The sequence below is a fragment of the Lithobates pipiens genome, unplaced genomic scaffold (assembly GCF_037356315.1).
Source record: "Lithobates pipiens isolate NorthernLeopardFrog02 unplaced genomic scaffold, aLitPip1_a1.2 Scaffold_16, whole genome shotgun sequence".
Classification (NCBI taxonomy): domain Eukaryota; kingdom Metazoa; phylum Chordata; class Amphibia; order Anura; family Ranidae; genus Lithobates; species Lithobates pipiens.
This window is the reverse complement of record NW_027507748.1, coordinates 67,523,748-67,550,437: the sequence shown is the minus strand read 5'-3', so window position 1 is coordinate 67,550,437 and position 26,690 is coordinate 67,523,748. Positions and strand designations below refer to the sequence as shown.

Below are 26,690 nucleotides of genomic sequence, written 5' to 3'. Positions count from 1 at the left end.
GTGTTCTGGTGGAGGGGCCGTCCCCCTGTCAGAACACAATAGCTCAGCAGGGGGAAGATCGTCGTACTAACATAAGATTGTTAGTACAGTGGCTCTGACCTGAGCTGACAGTTTGAAAAAAACAACTGATAGTGTGTACAAAGCTTTATAGGTGTATTGATGCTACAGAAGTTTCCCGGACTCTGCTGTCACTTATCTTGCTTCGTGTGCAACTCTTTGAACTTGCGGCAAGCAAAGCTAATCTCTCTATAGTGTAAAAGCCGCTCTTCAATCCACCTCTGGGTGATAACATTGTGTTTATTGTATAGGAGCGGCTGGTGCTTTCCAGTTGGTCTGTGACACCCAGGGAAACAAGCTGGTTTGACTCCCTGTGTGTATGAATGTTGCCTGTGATCCTGTATATTCAGCTTCATTTTGTACACCAATATAACACAAATGAAAACCATTCAGAGTCATATAACTACTTCCCGCCCCGCCTATAGCAGAATGATGACGTCTTTCAGGATAACGTGCCTTCGCAAGATCGGCGGCTCTCATTGTCGGGGGGGTGGGGGGTCTGTGCTGATAATCTGCGCAGCCCCTATGAGAGGTGCCCACCACAATGCCCATCAGTAACACCTCTCAGTACCTCATCATCAGTGCTGTCAGTGCCCATCAATTCTACATATTAGTGCTGCCTCACCAGTGCCTGTCAGCGAAGGAGAAAACAACATTTTATAACAAAAACAAAGAAAAACTTTTTTATTTTTTTTCAAAAATTTCAGTATTTTTTAGTTCTTTTAGCAATAAAAACCATAGTGGTGAACAAATACCACCAAAAGAATGTTCTATTTGTGGGAAGAAAATGATAAAAATTTAGTTTGGGTACAATATTGTATGACCACGCAATTCTTGTTCAAAGTGCGACAGCGCTGAGAGCTGAAAATTGTCCTGGGCAGGAAGGGCATAAGAGCCTGGTATTGAAGTGATTAAAGTGGTTGTAAACCTCAGACATGAAATTTGAACAAAGCCTATCCCTCTAATGTGTATTTGTCTCAATTAAGCACACTAGGACCCCTTTCACACTGAGGCATTTTGCAGGCGTTATGGCGTTGAAAATGGCACCTGCGATCCGCCCTCAAACATCTGCTCCATTGTCTCCAGGCTTTCACACTGGAGCGGTGCGCTAGCAGGGCATTAGGAAAAGTCCTGCCAGCAGATTCTTTGAAGCAGTTTGTTTAACGCTCTGCCACCACTGCTCCCCATTGAAATCAATACCAGCAAACCGCCGCTATTCTCGGCCGCTAACAGGGGTTGAAAGTGCCCTGCTAGCAGCCGAAACGTGTCGCAAATCCGATGGTAAAACGCTGCTAAAAATAGGGGCATTTTACCGCCGACGCTATGGGCGGCACAGTGTGAAAGGGTTCTAAGTCTCCTTTCTGTCTGCTGCTTCATTCCTCTGCTATCAGCATGAATCACAAGAGAAAAAGGGGTGACTGGGGAGGATCTCCAGCTGAGTGACAGCCTCCGCTCTCTCTGAGGTCTCATCACTGAGCTATACTGAGTGTAACTTCAGCTCTCCGCCATTTTTTTTTTCTGTACATTCAAGTTTTATAAATTCTGGCTGTAGATAAGACAGCAGGTAAACGGGTACAGCTTATGTAGGAGGATTTGTTTAATCTCTGTGTATTACCCGAGGCCAGTCACTTCACTGGGTATATGTGAGAGATTTAATTTACTTTAATGTGTGTAAAAAAAAAAAAAAACTGATTGAATAATCCTTTGCAGATTCATTATCTATAGTGCAAGGATCACAGCAAACTGTATTGTAGATCCGTACCTGCTTCTGTTCTATAGATATTGGAATATGTCATTGTAATTCATTTTCTGAAAGCGGTAAGCTCTTTTTTGTATATTCCCTAGAACTAATGAGATGGATAGACCAGTTTGCCCAAATCCACATTCGGTCTATCAAATCTGTCACACACTATTCATTTTCTATCCAGTAAAAAATAATATATTAATATAAACATTGTTTTTGATTTATGTTGTGTTTATAGGAAGTGCTAAATCAATACCATGGTAAAGAAGAAAGCACGGAACCTCCCAACACCCGAGCCGGTGATTACAGGTATGATTGTTAATATGCAATCTTGTAAATTTGGCTAACGGGTTAAAGCAGAAATAAAATCTAACATAAATTAAATTATTGTGTGAAAAACATAATCACTAATCAGACAATTAGCAATAAAAATTGTTTTATGTTCCCAATATCCATTGTTCCATCCACTACATGCCGGAAAGCCTGCACCCCCCATTTCAAAAATGGTAGTCATCGGTGGCCGGCTACTTCTTCCTAGTTCTCTGGGCTGACCCACTGATGATGTCTACATGTGCAGGAAAAAATGAATGTGCTATTTCCCAAGTTCCTAATGAGATTTCAGAAAATAATACATTGATTTTTTTATTTTCTGAGATCTTGTCTTGTAGAGATCTACAAGAGCTCTCTGGAAGGCACTGGTGATGTAGCCTTTCCTGGAGGCAGTTGGGAGGCACTGGATACATCACCAGTGCCTCAGGAGAGGGGGAATTGCAGAAAAAGAAATTGTAAGTTTTCCTAAATGATGACATTCTGTAGTTGGAGTTTAGCCTGTTGTGGCTTACAAAACACAAATGTGTGGCATGTGGGCCTTAAAGCCCACCCTTTTTCTGCCGCACATATGCGTCATTGGGTGACCAATGGTTTTTATGCTGAAAACGCGCTTACTGCATGCTCCCAGCACAGTGACCGGGCTGTCAAAGACTGCTTTTGGTTCCCAAAAACAATCGGTAGCCGGTGAGTAAGGATGAGCTCCGGCATGTTCGCACACTCCTCATGCAGAGCCCGCAAGGAAGTCGGCACAACGCTAATCACAGGCAGTGAGACATTTCTTGATGTACGGCGGCAGAGATTGGGACAATGTCTCACTGCCTGTGATTTAACGCCGACTTCCTGGCGGGCTCTGCATGTGGAGTGTGCGATGCGCCGGAGCTCATCCCAGTGAGACAGGCTCCCAATCATGTGGCCATTGTGACAGCCAATTACAGGTCCTGCCCTACCTTTTAGGCTGGGCTCACATATGTCTGGCTGCGGTTTGCAGTCCGGGGTCCAGTGCGTTCTTGTTCACTGGTTCAGGTGTGAATCGTGTCCGAATTTTTACCTAAATCCGCACCTGATTTGGACTCAAATGCACAGGACCCTTTTCGAAACCACACCACGGCCCAATCCCCTGACGTGTGAACCGGCTCCATTAAGCGCTGGTCACATTCACATGTTATGCGAATTGGATGCAGTTTAAGACTTCTCCAATTCGCATATATGTTAAGCTAGCCTTAAAATAAAGCCAGGGTGGGCTGGAATGGGTTAATGTGTTTACTGGTAAGCATGCAGATGTGTCTAATCCTAGAAACACATGTAATATATTGCAGGTAATCAGTCCTTTGATGCAGCTGCATTCGTTTTTCTTTTTTCAGGCTGTTAACTTTTTCAGAAAGTATGCTTGGATCTTGCCAGAAATTCTGCATCCTTGTTGCTTCCTGTAAACTGAACTGAAAGTACAAATTAACTCCTCGTTATTGTGGAGCCTACCAGTCATATCAGTCCAAAATGTAATAAAGATGAACAAATCGAATCACCAGGTGAATATTTATAGAGGGTAAAAAAGCCTGACAAAAAGAAAATAGCAAGTGGCAGACAGGCTGAGACATCTTCAGTAATAATCAGTGGCATGGTTTCATTTTTGGTTATTGCTTGGACTGCTTGGATTCATTATCTCGGCTGACCGCCCCCATTCATGAAGCCGTGTATTGGGCTGAGCCTGTGTTATGTTTGCCTCTATTGTGTGTATAATGCTCGCTTTTCCTTTATCAGAACCCGCATGTAAGCACATCCGGAAGGGCTTGGAGGAAGGCGCAGTGAAGAAGGCTCTGGTGAATGTGGACTGGACGATATGTCAGGACTGCCAAGCCGAGACCAAGGAGAAGACCGATAATGAAGAAGAGGATCAAACAGAAGCACAAGTGATCTGGCTGTGTCTGAAATGTGGACATAGGGTAAGACTTTTATCTTTTTAAAGTAAATTTGTGTTCCAACAAAAGAGAACCTACTGTATTCTAGGAACACATCTTACTTTTTCATAGTGGAACCACCTTTAACCCGCTACAGAATAAGGTCTGATTCTTCTGGGTATTTAGACTCTTCCAGAATGAAGTGTTCATTGCCATAGTGACCAATCACTGGGTCTGATTACCGTCACATGAGGCAGAGAGGGTGCCTGGCAGTGTGCAGGAATTGACTTTCTGGAAAAGATGATTTTTTGCACAGGGACTTTGCTGGGGCAGCAGGAAAAGGACAGGAGGGTTACTAGTATATGTGAGGGACAGACACATTTTCTTTGACTTCCTGCTCTGCTTGTTTGTTAAATGGTATAAGTACATAACCTAGCTCACCTGTAAGTGAGCCATCACAGGAGCCAAAAGACATTTTGTACATTTATCCCCAGAGTTATGTCCTTGCCATTGGAGGAAAAAAAATCCTTTTACAGCCCTAAATGCTTACTTATCCTCCAACGGTCTGACACTCATGAGGTCCTGCACCAGCATCTTCTGCCTGTTGCTGGCCATCGTAATTGCCTGATGCGGAATGATGTCAATCCCCTGCAATGTATCGGTCATCCTTGCACACTTCATGTGTGTGCAGCTCATTGTACATTCTAGAGGGGATTGTGAACAGGCTGTTAAAGTGGATGTAAACCTGATTCGTGAAATTTTACCTGGGCACATATATCTGTAGTGTTTACTTATCTCTCTCCAAAGCCCTAAGTCCTTTGTCTTTCTGCTGCTCCGTGCTTTTGTTATCAGTATGATAACTTCTGACAAGTTCTCAAACAACCAAGATAAAACCAGCCTGAAGTACTGTGTATTTATACTGTTAAACAACAGTAAAACATTTGAAAAAAAAACTAGCCTGAATTGTGTGTCAGGGTGGGTGCTCTAAATAGATTAGCAGAGAGCTTGTCTATTCACAGCACAGCTCTTTTCTTCCTGTGTGTGTGTGCCTTTCCTCCAAACAGCTGTCGCTTAGTGTATGTCAAGAATTCACTCCTAGTGAAGAACAGGAAGAGAACATTTATAATAGAAAGAGCACTTTCTAAAAATATAATAAGCTGAAGACAGCAGATAAAGAAGTACAACTTATGTAAGGAGATTTGTTTCATCCCTGTGTATCATCTGAGGCTGTTCACTTCACTTCACTCAGTATATTTGAGAGTTTACATCCACTTAAGAGTTTTTGGGGGTTTTTTTTGCAGAAGAGACATTGCAATTTTTTTACTTTTTGCCTTAGTTCCACTTAACTGGTGATTTTATTTTTCTAACAAATTATTATTGTTATACAGGATTTATATAACGCTAACAGTTTGTGCAGCACTTAGCTACTTTAATATATCTGGGAATGCCCATCAACTTTTCATATCCAGCGGTTAAAATAAGTATTGAACACATTACCATTTTTCTAGGTAAATATATTTCTAGAGGTCATTATTGACATGAAATTTCCATCACATGTCGGTAACAACCCATACAATCCATACATATGAAGAAACCAAAACAAATAAGTTCAGAAATAAAGTTACGTGTAATAAAATGGAATGACACAGGGAAACCGTATTGAACACATGAAGAAAGTGAGGTGCAAAAAGGCACGGAAAGCCAAGACACCAGCTGAAATCTATCAGTAATTAGAAAGCAAGCCTGCCCCTTTTCAGTACAAGTTAATATCAGCTTGTTCAGTCTTAACTGATGGCCTATAAAAAGGTGAGTAAAATTAAAGACCTTGCAACCTTATTGTCGCAGAAGAATTTCTAAACTTCTGAATTTTCCAGTGAGCACTGTTGAGGCCATAATCTGTAATTGGAAACAACATAATTTCACCATAAACCAGCCACGACCATGTGCTCCTCGCAAGATTTCTGACAGAGCAGTGAAAAGAATCATCAGAAGAGTTGTCCAAGAGCCAAGGACCACTTGTGGAGAACTTCAGAAAGACCTGGAATTAGCAGGTACAATTGTTTCAAAGAAAACAATAAATAATGCATTCAACAGCCATGGCCTGTATGTACACTCACCACGAAAGACTCCATTGCTGAAGAAAAAAGCATGATGAATCTCATTTAAAGTTTGCTGCACAACATTTAGTCAAGCCTGTGAAATACGGGGAGAATATAGTCTGGTCAGATGAGATCAAAATGTAACTCTTTGGATGCCATAGTACACACCATGTTTGGAGGTCAAATGGCTCAGCACATCACCACAAAATCACCCCCATACCAACAGTGAAGTTTGGAGGTGGGAAGATCATGGTGTGGGGCTGTTTTTTAGCATACGGTACTGGCAAACTTCATATCATTGAAGAATGGAAAAACGTACCAAGACATTCTTGATAAAAATCTGCTGCCATCTACAAGGATGATGATGATGAAACGAGATTGGACATTCCAGCAAGACAATGATCCCAAAGACATAGCCAAGGAAACTCCCAATTGGTTTAAAAAAAAAGAAAATGAAAATAAAGCTGCTAGAAGGGCCCAGCCAATCTATGGAAAGAACTAAAAATCAGAGCTCATAGAAGAGGCCCTCAGAACCTTCAAGATCTGAAGACTGTGGAAGAATGGGCCAAATCACACCTGAGCAATGCATGCGGGAGGAGTCTTGATGCTGTCATTACCCACGAAGGATTTTGGACAAAGAATTAAATACATTTCATTTAGTGTGTTCAAAGCTTTTTTTCTTGTGTCATTCCATTTTTATTACACATAGCTTATTTTTTTTTTTTTTTTTTTTTTTTTTGTATGTATGGATTGCATGGGTTGATACCGACATGTGGTGAGAATTTCATGCCAATAGCAGCTTTAGAAATATATTTACCTAGAAAAATGGTGACGCGTTCAATACTTATTTTACCCCCTGTATATACCCACTGCTTTTCTTCTCTATTCTTTGGGAGATGGCATTACAGACCAAGGGCAGCATTATTTACAATCAGGTTGCCAGCAACCCACACTCTGTGTTTGCTTCAGATACCTGTTTGATTAGAAGGTCTCCACAGATAATTATGTTTGTGTTGTAATGCAAATTGCTAAAATCATGCAACTCCTGAATAACTTTAACTAAGCCTTGCCCATCCCTCATTGCATATAATTCCACAGGGATTGTGGAGAGTGTAGTCTAGAGCAGGGGTACGCAACCTCCAGCTATTGTGCAACTACATTTCCCATGAGGCTTTGCAAGGCTGGCAGTTACAATTACTCCCAGAGGCATGATGGGACTTGTAGTTCTGCAACAGCTGGAGGGCCCCAGGTTACCTACCCCTGGTCTAGAGAAATCCCAAATGCAGGGGATGCCTGTTTTTATGACTTTGTGATCTCCAGTGACCATTAACCAGACTTTCATCCTTTTTTTTTATTTTTTTTATTTTTTTAGGGATGTGGCAGATATTCAGAACATCAGCATGCGCTAAACCACTACAACACACCAAGATCAGAGCCGCACTGCCTAGTGCTCAGCATGGGCGACTGGAATGCATGGTAAGCAATACTTGTGTACTATGATACATGCACATACTGTAGGTGCAGGCACACATTTTTGTGTTACTGCTATGTATTTTATACCTCTATTTTATAGATGAGGATTAATACTGATTATTAAAGCTGAACCCTGGGATAAGCAAATATTGTCCAAATAATAGATTCATGTTTATTCTTGAATCTTGTGTGCTTGGTGTATTTCTTCCAGATCTGTTCAATAATCCAGTGTGAAACTTTTTCTCTGTGCAGGAGCTTCCTGTAATGAAGACCGGTCACTGCTGCTCTTCCCTTGTGCAGAGTGCCTGGTCTTGTCTCCGCCCCCTCCTGTAGTTTTTTTGCAGGCAGTCTGTAGTGGGTGGAGCCTGTTGGGCCCCTTCAGCTCTGCTCTCTGCACAGGATATGTACAGCACAGTGATGATGTCACCACTACTTTTACAAGGAAATATCTGGGTTTGGAAAGGAATTTAGTGCACACAATGTGGCTTTTTATGTGGCTATTGACTAACATATTTAACCTCTAGCGATCCACGCTATAGCCGGATGACGGCTACAGGTCCTGCATTGCTGGGACGACGTCTATTGATGGCGTCCCGTGAACAAGCAGCCTGCAGCCCCCTGAAGAGCGCACGTGGCGCGCTCTGAGCAGCGAGTCTAAGAGACTCGCTGGATCACAGATCAGAGTAAGGGTTCGATCCTGACCCCTTACCACGTGATCAGCTGTCAGCCAATGACAGCTGATCACGTGATGCCAACACAGCTGGCAATCACCTATTTTTTCTCCTTGCACTGAGAGCGCGAGGAGAAAAAATAAGCCGATTGCCGGCGGCAGTGAGCGCTACTTGTTATTCAAAGTGCGTCAGCCCCGAAAGCTGAAAATTGGTCTGGGCAGGAGGGGGGGTTTAAGTGCCCAGTAAGCAAGTGGTTACATTTTTTGTGCCTGGGGTTCAGCTTTAAAAGAGGTAGGGACACTTTGAATTATTTCCCAGCTTCTTTCCTAGACCCTAAGCCCATCTGTTACTATCCAAGGTTATAAAGGTTTTGTATTCCTGGCAATGCAGTCTTTGTCTTATTGATCTGTGGAATGTAAACTCTTAATGATAGACATGTGTTAACCACTTGACCTCCTGAAGATTTACCCCCCCCCATGACCAGACCCCATTTTTTGCTATACGGCACTATGTTACTTTAACGGACAATTGCGTGGTCAGGCAACGCTGTGCATCAATATTATGTCCTTTTTTCCCCACAAATAGAGTTTTTTTTTTGTTTTGTTTTTTGGTGGTATTTGATCACCTATGGGTTTTATATTTTTTGCGCTATTAACAAAAAAAAGTCTGAAAATTCTGAAAGAAAAACCCCTATATTTTTTTACCTAATGCTATAAAATATATCCAATAAAAAAGAATTTCAAAAAATCAAATTCAATTTAGGCCAATATGTATTCTGCTACATATTTTTGGTTTAACCACTTCCCAACCAGCGCACGACGATGTACGTCGACAGAATGGCACGGGCAGGCATATTGGCGTACAGGTACGTCCAATATTCGATGCCGCCCTGCCATCGGGAGCGCGCCGCCGGCGGCGCGCTCCCGCGCTGGTCGGGACCCCCGTGAGTCCGGTCGCGGGACCCGCGGACTCGATCGCCGCGGGCATCCCCGCGATCGTCTCACGGAGCGGCCGAATAGCGCAAATGCTGTGTAAACAACATTTGTCTATTCTGCCTAGCAACTAGTGACGCTGATCTCTGCTCCATGTGATTGGAGCAGAGATCAGTGTACACTAAATGAAAGCCCAACCCCCCCACAGTTAGTAACACTCCCCTAGGAACACTTAACCCCTACACTGCCACCCACTGGTTAACCCTTTCACTGCCAGTGTCATTTACACAGGAATCACTGCATTTATATAGCAGTGATTACTGTATAAATGACAATGGTCCCAAAAATGTGTCAAAAATGTCCAATGGGTCCCCCACAATGTCGCAGTCACAATAAAAATCGCTGATCGCCGCCATTACTAGTAAAAAAAAAAAAGAATAAAAAATTATTAATAAAAATGCTATAAAATTATCCCTATTTTGTAAACACTATAACTTTTGCGCAAACCAATCAATAATCGCTTATTGCGATTTTTTTTTTTACCAAAAATATATAGAAGAATACGTATCGGCCTAAACTGAGGGAAAAAATGTATTTTTATATATTTTTGGGGGATATTTATTATAACAAAAAGTAAAAAATAATGCGTTTTTTTCAAAATTGTCGCTCTATTTTTGTTTATAGCGCAAAAAATAAAAACCGCAGGGGTGATCAAATACCACCAAAAGAAAGCTCTATTTGTGGGAAAAAAAGGACGTCAATTTTGTTTGGGAGCCACGTCGCACGACCGCGCAATTGTCAGTTAAAGCAACGCAGTGCCGAATCGCAAAAAGTGGTCTGGTCTTAAGCCAGCAAAATGGTCCGGTCTGGAAGTGGTTAAACACAAATCCCAATAAGCGTATATATAGATTGGTTTGTGCAAAAGTTATCGTGTCTACAAACTATGGAATATATATCGGAATTTTTTATTTTATTTATTTTTTAATATTGGTAAATCAGCAATCGCGACTTATAGAGGGACTTCGATATTGCAGCGGACAATCTGACACTTTTGACACTAGTGATCAGTGCTAAAAATATGCACTGTCACTGTACTAATGGCACTGGCTGGGAAGGGGTTAAACATCTAAGGCCATCAAAGGATTAACTGTGTGCCTAGCCAGTGTTTTTGTGTTTACTATGTGGTGCTTTTACTATGGGATTTGCTGGATTTTATTCTCTGCTTTGCAGAGAAATTAAATCCAGCCCATCCCCACTGATGGCACAGAGCTCTGTATTGTTTACATAGGCACAGCCCTGTTCTGTCATTCTCCTTGCCAATCAATGGGTGCCGGGGGACATCCATTGGTCAGCCCCCGCTCATTGGCTTGTGCTGTGACTAATCACAGCAAAAGTTGTGTACCGCCTACCCGAAAGTGCTGGATAAAGTACTAGGTATGTGAATCCGGCACAGCAGAGCCATTCTGCCACCGTATAACTATATTATGCAGTTGGCAAGTGGTTAATATTGATGGCAGCATGTATAGAGAAATCTGAAATAATCATTACAATGAAATGCTTGGTTATGAATGTGGATTTCCTTGTGATTATGATGACAGGTGCTACCTTTGTGATGACGAGGTTCAGTACAGCAGCTCCGGGCGGTTGCGGCAATTGGTGGATTTTATTCAAAAAAAGTTAAAGACAAATGTGAAGATTTCAAACGCAGGTTTGTAATTATACCATTGTGTGAGGAGAACATTTTCAAGTCTTTGCAATCCCATTTGAATTTGGTTTGATATCCAGTAAGGCCCCATTCACACTAGTGTGATTTCTCCTGTGTCTGCCGTCACACTGCCATGCATGAGAATGGAAATCACATTATTCTCTATGGTGCCCATTCACATCAATACAACATGGTGCAGTGCAGTTTTTGGCCCCATAGACTTCAATGGGAAAGCATGTAAAAGGCCAGTTCCTAAAAAAAAAAATATGCATAAAGCATGAAACGGCTAGTCTGAACCTAGGCTAATATAAATGAATTGATCATGATAAATGTAAACTTAATGTGGAACTAAACCCACAGACTTAACTGTCTTACAAAAGAAAATTCAAGTTAGAAATGCACAATAAACGTTTTTCAAATCCTTAAAGTGGAGTTCCACGCTCAAAGTTAAAAAAAAAAAAAAAAGTATCTGCTGAATTTTAATAAGGACACTTGGCTCCTGTCCAGGGAGACAGCAATGTTGATGCCCATCCCCCCCAAGCCCCCCCCCCCCCTGCGGCTGATCAGATCAGGTGCACCCGCCGCCATTGCAACTAAGGGAAACCGTTAGTGGAGCCTTCAGGATTCACAGCCAGTTTCCCTCCTGTGCGAGTCGTGCAGTGCTTGCTGGATTGTTCCCTTGTCTTCTGGGACACACAGGTCCCAGGAGGCATTGGGTGGGAACAAGGAGGGGCCGAGGCAGACGAAGTAATGACGTACCCCACCGTGGCGAGGCTGAGATGGAAGTACACCGTGGTACTTCATGAAAGGTAAATAAAAAGAAAAAAAAATGTATATTCAAAAACGAGGGATGGAGGGATGATCTTTAGTTTAAGACCAAGTAATAGAGTTGGGTGGAACTCTGCTTTAAAGCAGAACTAAACTGCAAGCAGACAGCTCCTCACTGCAGGAGACATGCTATGCCTCTTCTACAATGACACACACCTACCTGCTCAGTCGTCTGTTGACTGTACACTGAGCTGTTCATGCATATCTTAGTTATATGCAAGTTATGATCCAAGGAAAAAAACCAAGCTTAACTTTGAGACCAGCCTGCAGACAACCTAAGTAAACCTGTCTAACATTATGCATTTTAAAAGCAGGGGTTTAGTCTGCACACATTTGCAAATGCATGCGTAAGCCGCAGAGCCTCGTCAAGGCACCTTCTATCTGTGGTACCTAACACTAACTTATAAGTGTCCCCACAGTGGAGGCACATGCTTATCTTAGCCTGCTTTCCCAGGACTCCACAATCCCTCTGCCAATCAAGAGCCATCCGAAAACGCAGCACCTGAAGTAGCCTGGGGAGAGGGTGACAGTGGCTGGCAAGACATGTTGGCACTGTACCACCACATCCAGGAAAGTGATGCTGAGTATTTTCAGGAGCGTAGTTCTGCTTTAATGAAACACACAAATGTTTTCTGCAGTGTTTGCGTGGCCTGCTTACACTCTGTTTTCCTTACCTTATTTTAGACATCTACACTGGGTCGCTATGCTCCTGTATGCAATGCAGGCAGACCATAGGAGGGACTAGCAGGATGCTGTGTATGGCTTACTAAAAACATCACAGTACTGCCTATGTACTCCTATCAAAAGCCCTCAGACCTGATGCAAGTAAAAAAATATGCAAATATCAAAATGTCTTCATGGGTGGGTGTCGGCCTACAAGAGACAGCTTAATAGTCAGGTTGCATTTGCATGCAGACTGCCCTAGGTGACACCTAGATGTGATGCCGACCCTCAATGACTAAAAGAACGAAAATCAATTAAATAAATTGGTGGTCCAGGAACAGTAAGACTGGGGGGCAAATGGCTTCCAGGGGTTTTCTAACTGTGGCCCTCCAGTTCAGGAACTACAATTCCCCTTCATTCTTAAACCAAATAAGCGCTAAACCTCAAAATGAATAATAAACTCCAGCAATATAAGTGAAAAATAGTGATCATATAAAAATGCAAAAAAGTCCACAAGCACAAAATATATAAAACTCTTGAATGCTGATGAAAAATGTGAATAAAATCATTCCATGCTCAGTGACGGGCTCTGCAGGAAGCATATTTCTCAAAGCAAATAAAATATCATCATCACGCAAGATTGATCAAATAATTGGGAGGAGCCAGTGACGGCATTCCGTAATCGTGGATATGTAATGAGGAGGAGAGCTGTTCCATTGCAAACTGATCATTTGAAGCATTTTTACTATTATGCAAATGTAAGTGCATATGATTTTTATTAATTAAAAGAATGTTATTTAATCAGTCTTGCGCGATGATGATATTTTATTTGCTTTGAGAAATTGAACCTGGACAAATCAAACCCTATGTGGAGAAGTCCTGGTAATGTTGGAGCCATCAGCTGGAGCCCATTTCTGATCTGGCTGATCTTTTCTTTTGAGTATTACTGAAAGTGCCAATAGACCCAAGGTGAGCAGGCATTGCACACTGAGGTGGTGGGGATTATCTGTCGGCACATATTTCCCGCAGAGCCTGTCACTGAGCGCTGATGTTTTTCGTAAGCAATCAAGAGTTTTATATATTTTGTGCATGTGGACTTTTTTGCATTTTTATATGATCACTATTTTTCACTTATATTATCGGAGTTTATTATTCATTTCGAGGTTTAGCACACTCTTATTTGGTTTACTTATTTTATATATATATATATATATATATATATATATATATATATATATATATATATATATATATATATATATATAATATAAAAATTACCAGAACACATCTTGAATAGACGCAGCTGCTTCTTATTTATATATATATATATATATATATATATATATAATATGTTATAATATTTTTTTTTTCTTTTTTCTGAGTTCTATCCGTATCAGCGTTTTAGTCATTTACAATTCCCATCATGCCTACTCATGTCTGTGGATGTCAGAGTTTTACAATGCCTCATGGGATGCATAGTTCCTCAACAGCTGGAGGGCCGTAGTTTGGAGATCCCTGGTAGACTATGCTGGACAAACTTTTACCAGAAAATAGGAATGGAATCTGACTGCAATTTTTTTTGCACATGGTGAGAAGCTCACAATGTACACTAAAATCAGAGTAATCCATTTCAGTATAGGCGAGGAGTCCAAACATAATTTTTACCACAGTCTGTTATTGGGACCAAATCCCTCCTGTAGATGTTTAGTATAAAATTGTTTGTTTTTTGTGAAATAGTTCAGCCTGCCCAAGATCATCCTCACTCTGAAAACCAGCAGGAGAAAGAAGAACCTCAGCTGGTAGAAGATCCCAACAGGGGTGTAAAGACTACCAATGCAGCCAATACACAAAATGACAACAAGGAGGTCACTGTGAAAGGGCTCAGCAACCTGGGGAACACATGCTTCTTCAATGCGGTGATGCAGGTCAGCATTGTAAGTGTTGTGTCAGTCAAAGACAAGGACATAGCAATATCAGTATGAACTGTCTTCTGCCATTTGCTTACAGAATTTGTCTCAGACACCAACACTACGGGAGCTTCTGAATGAAGTAAAACTTCCAGGAAAAACAGTAACTGTCCAAGTGCCTGATGAGTGCCAATCTGTAAGTGTACTACACCTGCACAACACAAGTTCACTATTTCCTTTTTTTCTTAATGTGACAATTGCTGTGCAATTTTCATTAAGCTTTTATCATTCTGTGATTCTTGGCTTTTCCTGTGACCCGTTTTCAGCAGACATGGGCTGAAGTCAGCTGTCTGCTGGGGTCGGGATTCACCCACATGCCTGGACCGGCATCCGGCTCAGCCTCTCGGCAAACCGCTGAGAGGCTGAGCCGGCAAAACACCCATCCCCTCCACAGCCCAGTGTTACAGAGAGCGAGGAGGGGAGCAGAGAGCCAGTGAGTGACTGATAGTCACCAGTTTTCTGCTCGGGGAGCTGTGAGAACTGAGCGATCGTGTTAGTGTTGGATCATTCAATCCTCAGTGCCAGAGTCTGCGGGGGACAGTTACAGCATCGGGTTGATCCTAAATCCACATAGGTAAGTATAAATTTGCAAAAATCCCATACTTCTGTTTTAAATATAATTTATTACTAGTGCAGCACACAGCAGTAGCAGGAGAGTCAGTGCATGCCCAGTAGGAAACATTTTCTCCCATCCTGTCCACTTAAAGTAAATGTGTTAGGACCTTTTGTTGACGTCTCCTTCTCAAAACTTTATTTGATTGGTTGTCACTGTGATTCAATGGCTTGCATACTTTGGGACTCACATGCAACATACTTGTTCTGGGTCAGTATTGAAGGCAATGAATCATCATTAAAAACGAAGGTGATTCAATGGAATATTTAATTAAAGAAATCCAAAGGGCGCTTTTATATACTTTCCATTAGTTGATCTCATTGCATCTATTTACTGCTTGTTAACCACTTAAGGACCAGGCTTCTTTTTCAGACTTGGTGTTTACATGTTTAAAACAGTTTTTTTTTTGCTAGAAAATTACTTAGAACCCCCAAACATTTTATATTGTTTTTTTTCTAACACCCTAGAGAACAAAATGGCAGTCATTGAAATACTTTTTTTCACACCGTATTTGTGCAGCGGTCTTACAAGCGCACTTTTTTTGGAAAAAATTCACTTTTTTGAATAAAAAAATAAGACAACAGTAAAATTAGCCCAATTTTTTTTATATTGTGAAAGATAATGGTACGCCGAGTAAATTGATACCCAACATGTCACGCTTCAAAATTGCACCCGCTCGTGGAATGGCGTCAAACTTTTAGCCTCAAAAATCTCCATAAGCGACATTTAAAAAATTCCACAGGTTGCATTTTTTGCGTTACAGAGAAGGTCTAGGGCTATAATTATTGCTCTTGCTCTACCGATCGCGGCGATACCTCACATGTGTGGTTTGACCACTGTTTTCATATGCGGGCGCTACTCGCGTATGCGCTCGCTTCTGTGCGCAAGCTCGTCATGACGGGGTGTTTTTAAAAAACTTTTTTTTTTTCTTATTTATTTTAATTGATTTTATTTATTTTTACACTGTTTTAAAAAAAAAAATGGATCACTTTTATTCCTATTACAAGGAATGTAAACATCCCTTGTAATAGAAAAAAGCATGACAGGTCCTCTTAAAATGAGATCTGGGGTCAAAAAGTCCTCAGATCTCATATTTGGGCTAAAATGCAACAAAAAAAAGAAAAAATGACATTTAAAAAAAATATACCTTTAAGAGGTATGGGCGGAAGTGACGTTTTGACGTCGCTTCCGCCCTCCTATGGTATAGAGACGAGTGGGAGCCATCTTAGCCTCACTCGTCTCCATACCCAGCTAACGAAAGGACCCGATCGCCTCCGCCGCTACCGACGGCTCCGGTAAGCGGCGGGAGGGGGGGTGGCACCTCTCCCGCCGCCGATAGCGGTGATCTCGCGGCGAATCCGCTGCGGAGACCACCGTTATCGTACAGCCGACCGGCGCCTGAAAAGATGGATATCCCGGTTGTGGCAGCTGCTGCCGTTATCGAGATATCCCTCTTCAAGAATAGGACGTACATCGGCGTGCGCTGGTCGGCAAGTGGTGGTTCTGCACCTTTAAAAAAAATATTAAAAGCCAGCAGCTACAAATATTGCAGTGTTTCCCAGAACACAACGGGGGGGGGGGGGGGCGGCATCTGCGGCGGTCTGCGGGGGTCTTGTCATGGAAGTGGGTGCAGATACCTGGATTATCAAGGTAACTGCACCCCCTCCCCCCTGAAAGGTGCCGATTGTGGCACCGGAGGGGGGGAGGGATCAGATGAGCGGAACTTCCACTTCAGGGTGGAGAACCGCTTTAAAGTATAAGTAAAGCCAGAACTTTTTTGAATAGAGTAGACGATGATTAAAGTGATTGTAAACCTAAAATAAAAAAAATAGATTACAAGAAATGTTCTATAAAATATATATTGACCTTACCAGTGTCCCACTCCTTCTTTGTGGTGGCAACAATCTGCATGCTCATCTAGCTTCTGCAGCATTCCCACCTCACTGCATATGTTGTAGATCAAAGCTGTGTCTAAAGCTGGCCATAGATGGTGCGATTTTTTTTTTTTTTTTTTTTTTTTTTTTTTTTTCCTGCAGCCACGGGTTGCAGGAAAGAAAAATCACGAGATTTCCTCATCAACGCGGTCAGTTGTCAGTGTTCACAGGGGAATCGCTCCCGCAGAGCTATTGTGTGTTCCGGAAGAATACACAGTGATTATTGCTAGCTTCTATAGCCGCTGGTGATCATTGCATGTAAGATTCGACATGCTGGTTGTACTCACATTGTCAACTGACTTGGGTACAATCAGCCTGCCCATACATGGTTCGAATCAAATTCGAACCATCTATGGCAGGTTTAAGATCCATTGTATCCTGGGATGTTCAAAGCTGTCACATGCAGTACTTCCTCCTGGGGCGGATCAGAACACTGAATTGACATTTGCTTTTTCACAGATCGTTGCTGTCATTTGTTCTCGCAACAGTCTTGTAAAGCTGATTGTCAATACTAAGCTATGACCCCTGCCTTTGTACTCAGAAATACCGTTAGAGGTCACATGACCGCTAATAAATCTTTAAAAACCAGGTATTTTCAGACATTTTTGTGATTCTATTACAGTGGTTAAACAGGAAAGTGTGTAAAGAGCAGTTATTACTTGGCGGTCTTAGATTTTTTTTCATGGAGATTTCCTTCCCTGCCTGTCCCAAAAACATAACAAATTTTAGATTTCCCATCAATTGCTGCCTTGGTGACAGTGGTCACTGGGGCCATTGGAGAGAATGAATCTTCTCTGCAATCCAATTCTAAAGGAAAAAAGTTCTAGCAATACATACATTGCAAATGTCTTCTGAGCTTCGGTATGATAAATTTATTTCAGACGCCACGAGAAGTGACCCTGGAGCAGCAACCTGGACCTCTTACCTTGGCAATGTGGCAATTCCTTACTGAGATGCAGGAGACTAAGAAAGGGGTTGTAACTCCTAAAGAGCTTTTCTCTCAGGTCTGTAAAAAGTGAGTATGTACCAGGACAGTGACACTTACTATTGAAGAGTAGAAATGATCAGAAAGCTTAATGATGGTATTAATGCATAATATATACTGAGAGCAAGCTACCTGAGTGTTTCCTTCTCTCTAGTTTGTATAAATCAGGGGTCTCCAAACTTTCTAGAGCAGTGGTTGTCAACTTATGAGCTAAAGGGGACCTCATAATGTTCAACATATGTAATGGTTGATGCTTGAGAGGACAGTCAGAAAATGCAGACCTAATAGAGGAAATGATGGTTGGAGAGTGAGGACATGCTACATTTTTGGCTGGAGATATGCTGCAGAAGACAATGTGAAACTGGGAACATGTTACATGAGGCTGCTAGAGATCAATGCTATTGCCCCAATCAATGTTTCCTCAACAGACTGCTGCGCATCATATAACAAAGGGCTGCAGGTTAGGCACTAGGGTTCTACACGGCAAGTTCAGAACTTAAGGTGGCTTGACTATGTCTGGTGGGAATAGATAATGCCTCCTTGTCAGTAGAAGTAAAGAATGCCCCAGGCTTGGTGGTCAGTGAGAGAAAAAAGTCGCATTGCACCTGTGGTTAGTGGGGAACAAATGATGCCCTGTCGTTGGTGTCTATGAGAAGAAAGACACCCTATTGTTAATGCCGGTGGGAGTAATAGCACCCCACCACTTGGTGTCAAGAGGAAGAGTAGTGTTCCATTGTTGGTGTCAATAGGAGGAGTAGTGCCCCATCTTTGGTGTCATTTGGAAGAATAGCACCCCATCATTTGGTGCCAATGGAAAGAATAAGGCCCTATCAGTTGGTGTCAATGGGAAGAATCGTCTCTAATCAGTTGGTGTCAGTGGGTTGTACAGTGCCCCATTGTTGTTAGTGGGAGTAATAGTGCCCCATCGTTAAAGTGGTTGTAAACCCTTACAACACACTTTGACCTACAGGTAAGCCTAGATTAAACCTACACGGTTTAGGAGATATTTGCCGAAAGACAGGCACCGCTGTCTACGGCGCACTGAGCGCGGCACCCGTCAACATGCCGCGCGTGGCGGCTCCCGTGCCCGGGAGTGACGTCATCGCCGAATGACAGCGGTGGAGCAGCGAGACCCACCGAGAAGATGGATGCGCTGGACTACAGGGGACATCGGTGACATCGCTGGCTCCTGTGTCAGGTAAGTGACAAATAATGGACTACTATGCGATGCATAGTAGTCCATTATGCTTTACCTTTGCAGGGAATGAAAGAGGAAGTAAACTCATCAGGGTTTACTTCCTCTTTAATGTCAATGGGGAATCAAGCCTCATTCTTGTTATCAGAGAGAGAAGTGCTCCATTGTTGATGTCACTAGGAGGAATAGTGGAAAAACAGGCAGCTGGTATGTCATATACCCACTTCACGCCGGCCCTAAGCATATATGCCAACCTGTGTAAACAAATTACCGTGCTGAGAGCATGCTCCCAGTGCAGTAACCAGCGGGTACTGGAAAGCTCCCAATGCAGACTTGTGATCTGGAGCTTTCTGATCATGTGACCACTGTGACAGCCAATCACAGCAGTGACATGATTGGAATGCCCGTCTCCTGGCATTTAGACCCTCTTAAAGGGCCTGGAGGTGGTAGTGGGCAGGGGTTAGAGATGTATATTGTTTTAATCTTGTTGTTTTTGCCTGGAGTTCTGCTTTAAGCACATTTGTATTTATTTGCTGAATAGCAGTAGCAGCTCACTGATTGGTCTCGCTTACACTGATCGCCATCGTGGCTTTTCATCAAAGGCTCCATTTGAGCTATTGCTCTGCTGTTTAGCTAAATCTAGAATATACATTGGTGATATTTCACCCTTTTATAAGCTAGTTGGGTCATATGTTATTGTGCATTTTTAGACACTGTGCACCCTTGCTAGTAAAACGCAACATTTTGGATGTGCTCATAGACCGACATGGCTGCCCCTATGCACATATGAATTTAAAACCTGTAAATAGAATAAATGCTATTAACCCTTAACAGGTTTTTCATCGAATCTTTACATTATTCATTGTGGCTTCAGTTTAAATAAATGTCTTACTACTTTGTGTGAGTAGGTGATTTCTCCTTAGCCAATGTATGAGTGGTGTCTGCATTGCTTTTCTTTCCAGAGCCATCCGATTCAAGGGGTACCAGCAGCAAGACAGCCAGGAGCTTCTCCGCTACCTTCTAGATGGGATGAGAGGAGAGGAGATACAGGTATTTCTTAGGATATTATATCTTAAGACCAGGTATAGGCAACTCTGGATTGTGAGACGTACTGGAAGACAGAGCTGTCTGGGGGGGATATAGCCAAAAATTGTGGTGCCACCAATCACTCAAATCTGCCTTGCCTAAATGCAGAGAATATTTTAAGATAAAAAAGCAGTAGTATTCTACATTTATATGAATGCTGTTTTTATGTCTTCTTTTTTTATTTTTTTTTTATTTTTATTTTTTTTTAAATCATTTTAGAGGGTAACTTCAGCAATTTCCAAGACCCTGCAGGCTACATCAGAGAAGATTGAAGATGAAGAAGTTAAAAAGATTGTCAAAGGTATGATTGTGTGTATGTGAGAACCATATTATATTTCTGAAGAAAAATGGTGGGTAAGTGGGTATGGCGCTGCTTGTTAGAGGGGTGCTTTAGTTTTAGCTAATGCGTAACACACAAGCTATATAATAAACCAAAAATTAATAAAACTTAATAAGAATGCTAAGTGCATAACAAAGTGTGCAATTCATGTGAAAAATATATTAAAATATTAATGTATTATTGTTAATCCATAAACAGTAAGTGAAGCGAAGTGCTAAGTATGTGATAAAATGTGCAAAGGACATGCCGCTACATAAAAAAATGCATTGGTAAATCAATCCGTTTCGTGAGGTTACATCAAGTCCATAAGTGGTTTGAAAAAAGTGACAAGTGCTTAAATTAGAGTTCATATGAAAATCCCTACAAATCATGTAAAGTGGAAAAAGTGCTGACAAGGTTCGCACAGCCGAGTGGTGTGTCTGTCTCACCCGTGCTCCCCCCTTCCTTGCAGCTCTCAGCGGATGGAACTCCCCCTAGGGCAGTGATGGTGAACCTTGGCACTCCAGATGTTTTGGAACTACATTTCCCATGATGCTCATGCACTCTGCAGTGTAGCTGAGCATCATGGGAAATGTAGTTCCAAAACATCTGGGGTTCCAAGGTTCGCCATCACTGCCCTAGGGGGTAGCCAGCAATCACAGTACCCAAGACTGTAGAAGAGTTCCTCGGTCAAGCGGATGCCTCCTTAAAGCAGAACTTCAGTCTTTTTTTTTTCATCTTTCCCTCTATTAAATCTTCTGTTCTTGTTTTTTTAACTTTGGATAGTAAAACATTATTTTTTTCTTAAATGCCTTATACAGCCCACTTCCTGTTTCTTGTCTGGTCATTAGCTTAGGCTTATGACATCACGCACAGCGCTCTCTCTCACTCTCCTGAGAGTTTGCCAGGAAGAGGGGGAGAGTCATAAGAGGGCCAATGAGAGCTGCAGAGTTGGAGGGGTGTCTGTGTAAATCCAGGAAGTGAACAGGCAGCAGCTTCAGCTGCCCACAGTTAAAAAGATTGCACCCAGACTCAATGGAGGGAGATTTCTGCAGCATATTTGGCAAGTACAGAATTGCAGTATATATAAAATAATATGTAAAGTGGATGAAAGAAAGCTTTAGAATGGCAAAGATGTTTTTATTACAAATTATGCGAGCAGACTGTTTTTTAACTCCACTGTCCCAGTGATCTCATGTAAAGATAATAAAGGCTCCCATAGCATAATCCAGTAATACAATGCTTTACTAGTCCAAGTAAATATTGCACTTAAAACAATCCAGGTAATAACAAGCGTTTGTGTAGATGAAATCAGGAAGTCCGGGACGCTGTGCGTTCCACAGACCAAAAGCGGGTGTGGCACAATGACGGTGTAGCTCCACCTTACGCATTTCGTCACGAAGACGTAATCGGAATCGGTAGTTATATAATTTATTATATTTTTCATATTATATTTCTGTCTAGTTTGTTTTGCTTTTGGAGGACTTTGGTTAAGTCGATTTCCCCCCAGGCACATTGGCCCTTATTCATCAAGCTGCTGTAGCATTTAAGGCTACCCAAAGTGTTTTTAACTAGTTGAGGACACTGGGCATGAAAGTATGCAGGGCATGTGTAATATGTTTAGTCCTTCTGCCCCACTGCCATGCCCCTTACACTCGCCAGCAATTCTTGGCTCTGATTAATCCAAGCCGGGAGTTGCTATGTGAGTACAGAAGCTCTAGCAGCTCCCGCTGTCAAAAAAAGAGTCTGACTCCGTGTTTGTTATTTGAAATGGAGAGGTGCAAGGTAACATTGTGACTTTGTATCTACTCTGTTGCATTCATCTGCAGTTACTGTCAAAGAAACCTGACAAGTAAAAAATATCTTTTTTTTTTTTTTAAATAGTTTTTCTCTGTTACCCCGTATTAAGCATAGTTTACCCTAATAAGCCCCAAATCATTCTTTCCATTTTCCCCAAACTATTTCCCTGATGATTTTTTTTTTTGTTTCTATTATAATAACCATTAAAGTATAACCAGACAAAGCCCCTGTTACTGAGATTCATCCTCTGTATTTTTCATATTGTTTATTGTTAACATCAAACGTAAAAGTAAACGAAAATCAAAAAAATTTTGGGTTGTCCCCAGAACAGTAATAGAGTGGAAAATTTTCCAATGGGAATACTAGGTCTGGTGATCTGGGGTGTCCTTATGGATTCCCTTTTGAAGGGATTTCCAGCTTTGATTATTGGACAGGAAGTGAAGGTAGATCTCCCCAATAGGACACAGATTGCAAAAAAAAATAAAAAATTGACAAGGGGTTATACCCTTCCCTTGCTCTAACCAAAATGAAAGATATTTTTGCCTTTAGTTCTACTTTAAAGTGGTTGTAATCATCAGTCATGAAATCTGAGCAAAGCACATACGTTATATCTGCAGTGTTTACTTGTCTGTCTCCCAAGCTCTAAGTGTCATTTCTCTCTGGTGCTTCCTTCCTCTGTTATCAGCATGAGTCACTTCTGAGAAGTTTTCCCGATGCATGAGATACATTTGTGACGTGGGAGGGAGATAAGCACACAGCGTTTCTATTTAGAATTCAGTTCTTCTGCTGTGTGGAGGCGGGCATGTTCCTTTCCTCCAATCAGCTCTCACATCCCGTGAACACGTCCGCCTTGTGACGAAACGTGTAGGGGGTACGGCCTGCTGACGTCACCGCGTTCTACGCCAAACCCGGAAGTGCGGGCGGCAAACGAGAGCCGGCCGGCTCGTCTTTACTATATGTTCGTTTTCTTTTATATACATGTGAGTGCATTGATATTTATTTTACTACTCATTAAAATAAGGGGTTTTTACGCTATGCGAGTGCTTCTCTGCTTCTTTATATGATCCACGATACCATCGTTTTGTGTCTGGGGGCTTGCATTAAGGACAAGTTCGGTGTGGCTCCTGTGACGGCTCATCCAGAACTCCTGCTTACCTGCTTTGTTGATCTCACTGACACTGAGATCTCAAACTCTGGTAAGCGGCCTTTTTTCACTGGTGGAGGTGGCTTCTCTGACCTTTTTAGACACAAAGTATTGTGGGTGCCAGCTTTATACCTTCACTTTGGATGAATCATCACCATCTGTTGACTGTTTTCTTTGGGACTTCAATTGACTTTATTTTTATAAATTTCTTTTTCTATTTTTATTGCATATTTATTAGAGGTGGTTTTTGTTTTGTATTTTTCAATTTTTTATGTTTTTTTTTACACATGAGGAATATATACACTCTATGATATAAAAAATTTTTTTTTGTGATTATTAGTACTGGTGGACTCTGGTTAAAGCGGAGGGCCGTTTAAAAAAAAAAAAAAAAAAAGTCAGCAGCTGCAAACACTGTAGCTGCTGACTTAATCAGCCCACTTACCTGTCCAGGGCGCCCGCGATGTCGGCCGCCCGAGGCCGACCCGTCCCTCGGCTCTCGGGTCCCGGCGCCGCCATTCCTTGTAAGGGAAACAGGCAGTGGAGCCTTACGGCTTCACTGCCCGTTTCCTACTGCGCATGCGTGAGTCACGCAGCGCTTTGTGAATGGGACGCGCTGTGTTCTGGAACACACAGTTCCCAGAACACAGCGCGACCCATTACCCAGAAGACGCCGCACGGAGGAGAGAAGAAAGAAGATCTCCGCGGAGGAGGAAGAGGAAGATTAGGATTATGTGCCTAGCAACAGGCACTTCTGGTAAGTAAAAAAAAAAAAAAAAAATTTCCTTTTTTTTTTTAGATTTTTTTTGTAATTTTTAATATTTTTTTTTTTTTTTTCAGGGTGGCCCTCCACTTTAAGGTCCCCATATGTGATTTGATACTGTGATAAATTTTTTCACTTATTTATTTAAGACGCTATTCACTTATACATATTTTTTTATAATATTATTCATTAACTCACAATTTTTTTTTTCACGTCATTTAGTATTTTTCTTCACTATCCTCCTTTTTTGGGGTTGTAGACCCTTCAATATATGTGGTATTTGAGTTTTTTTTTAATTTTTTGAGTTGAATTTATTTTGTTTTAGTTTCTGTTTTTTTTAGCGCAGCTCACCTTTTTATCTATTTAGCTTGTTATATCGGAGTATTACGATTGGAGTTGCTGCTTGTAGGGAATATTTATATATTTTTTGAATAGCGCGGTTTACTTCTTATACCTTATTTGTGAGCTCTCACATACTGTTAGCTGCAGCCTCTCTGCCCCCTCCTTTTGTGATACTAAAAGATAGCGAAGGATTTTAACACAATTCTGGCCTTTTTTGAAGTGGTGTAGGGGAGAGAAGACTGCAGATAAACAAGTAAGACCTATGTAGGAGTATTTGTTTCATCTTTGTGTATCTCCTGAGGTTATTGAATTCACTGGGTATATGTGAGGGTTTACAACCACTTACCTACAGGGCACGTTTACCCCCTTCCTGCCCAGGCCAATTTTCAGCTTTCAGTGCAGCGTGGTCATGCTTGTACCCATGACATTTTTATCATTTTTTTGGGACAGATAGAGCTTTCTTTTGGTGGTATTTAATCACCACTGGGTTTCTTATTTTTTGCTAAACAAACTAAAACTTTGAAAATTAAAAAAAGTTTTTCTTAGTTTCTGTTATAAAATTTTGTAAATAAGTAGCTTTTCTCCTTCACTGACATGCACTGATTGCAGGCTGCACTGATAGGGTGGTACTGATGAGGAGGTACTAATGTACATCACTGATGGGCAGCATTGATGGGCACTAATAAGGAGTCACTGGCAGCACTGGTGGGCACTGATGGGGCTGCACTGATTAACGGGGCACTGATCAGTGCACTGATAATCAGTGCAGCCCCATCAGTGCCCGCCAGTGCTGCCAGTGACTCCTTATTAGTGCCTATCAATGCTGTGATTGTCAGTGCAGATCTTCCCGCTGGGGAATGCCGCTTACCAGCTCTTCTCTCCTCACACACTGTCAGCTTGAGCAGAGGAATGCCAATAATTGGCATTCCCTGTTTACACTGTGATCAACTGTGATTGGACACCGCTGATTACATGGTAAAGAGCCTACGCCATAAGCTCTTTACCAACCACTGATCGCTGCACGCTAATAACGGGGGAGGATGTTATGTGACGTCCTCCCAGAACGAGAGTGCTCCCCTGTCCGTCATTTCACTATACAGCAGGCGGGAAGCAGTTAAAGTGATTTATTTATTTATTTTAAACGAGACTTTACAAACATACCTTCTCTGTGCAGTTTAATTGCACAGAGCAGCCCAGATCCTCCTCTTCTCGGGTCCCTCTTCGCTGCTCCTGGCCCCTCCCTCCTGTGAAGTGCCCCCACAGCAAGCAACTTGCTATAGGGGCATTCAAGCCGAGCTGCAGCTCTGTGTATCCATTCAGACATGGGGCTGCTGTTTGGCCCCGCCCCTCTCTCCTCTCTCTCTCGCCAATCGGGGAAAAGTCCCAGGCGGCCGAGGGACTCATGGACACCACTGGACAGAGATGGGGCTCAGGTAAGTATTGGGGGGGGGGGGCGGCTACTACACACAGAAGCCCTTTACAATGCACAATGCATTAAGATAAACCCCCCCCCCCGCCGCTGCCGCCTTTCCTGGGCTCTGCCGTCTGATTGTGGAGCCGAGGAGCAATGTGATGGTGGCACTACATGGAAAGAGAGGAACTGGCATTGTTCCTCTCTGTGAAACCAGAAGCAACGAGTATTTAGCCGATTACGGTTCCGGCTTCTTGTTTACCTGCCCGTTAATGGCCAGGAAAGCAGCCAATCGGACTGATCTGTGTCTGATCACCTGTATTGGAGGTCTGAGGATAGATTTGGGGGTCTACTAGACCCCAGATCTCATTATTAGGAGGACCTGTTGTGGCCCATGCTGTCACAAGGAACGTTGTTCATCTGCAAATGCGAACACTTGTGAGGTATTGTCATGAGAATGATAATTCTAGCAAAAGAACTTTAAAGCGTTGCCTATAGAGAATTGTATGAACTGTGGTTTGGTGCAATTTTAAAGCGTGACATGTTTATCTATTTACTCAGCATAACATCATCTTTTATGTTTTACCAATAAATTTGGTATTATATTGTGTTATTCTATAGAGCCTCCAATAAAAAGATATGTTTGGGGGTTCTAAGTAATTTTCTACCAAAAATGGGGGTAGTCAGTAGGTCCATATATGTGGTTCCTGGTGGGTTAGGTCAGTTACTGATCTATT

General features: G+C 42.1%; 1 protein-coding gene across 1 annotated transcript in view; it reads left to right on the top strand.

The window, feature by feature from the left end:
• The window catches only part of USP16 (ubiquitin specific peptidase 16), a 49,977-nt gene that overhangs the window by 5,060 nt on the left and 18,227 nt on the right, over window positions 1-26,690 (top strand). Inside the window, exons 2-10 of the mRNA XM_077480023.1 lie at window positions 2,040-2,110; window positions 3,890-4,071; window positions 7,498-7,601; window positions 10,800-10,909; window positions 14,135-14,322; window positions 14,405-14,500; window positions 17,793-17,926; window positions 20,054-20,141; window positions 20,397-20,478. Coding sequence (XP_077336149.1) covers window positions 2,059-2,110; window positions 3,890-4,071; window positions 7,498-7,601; window positions 10,800-10,909; window positions 14,135-14,322; window positions 14,405-14,500; window positions 17,793-17,926; window positions 20,054-20,141; window positions 20,397-20,478 — 1,036 coding nt within the window. The 5' untranslated portion in view covers window positions 2,040-2,058. The remainder of the gene's footprint in view (window positions 1-2,039; window positions 2,111-3,889; window positions 4,072-7,497; window positions 7,602-10,799; window positions 10,910-14,134; window positions 14,323-14,404; window positions 14,501-17,792; window positions 17,927-20,053; window positions 20,142-20,396; window positions 20,479-26,690) is intronic.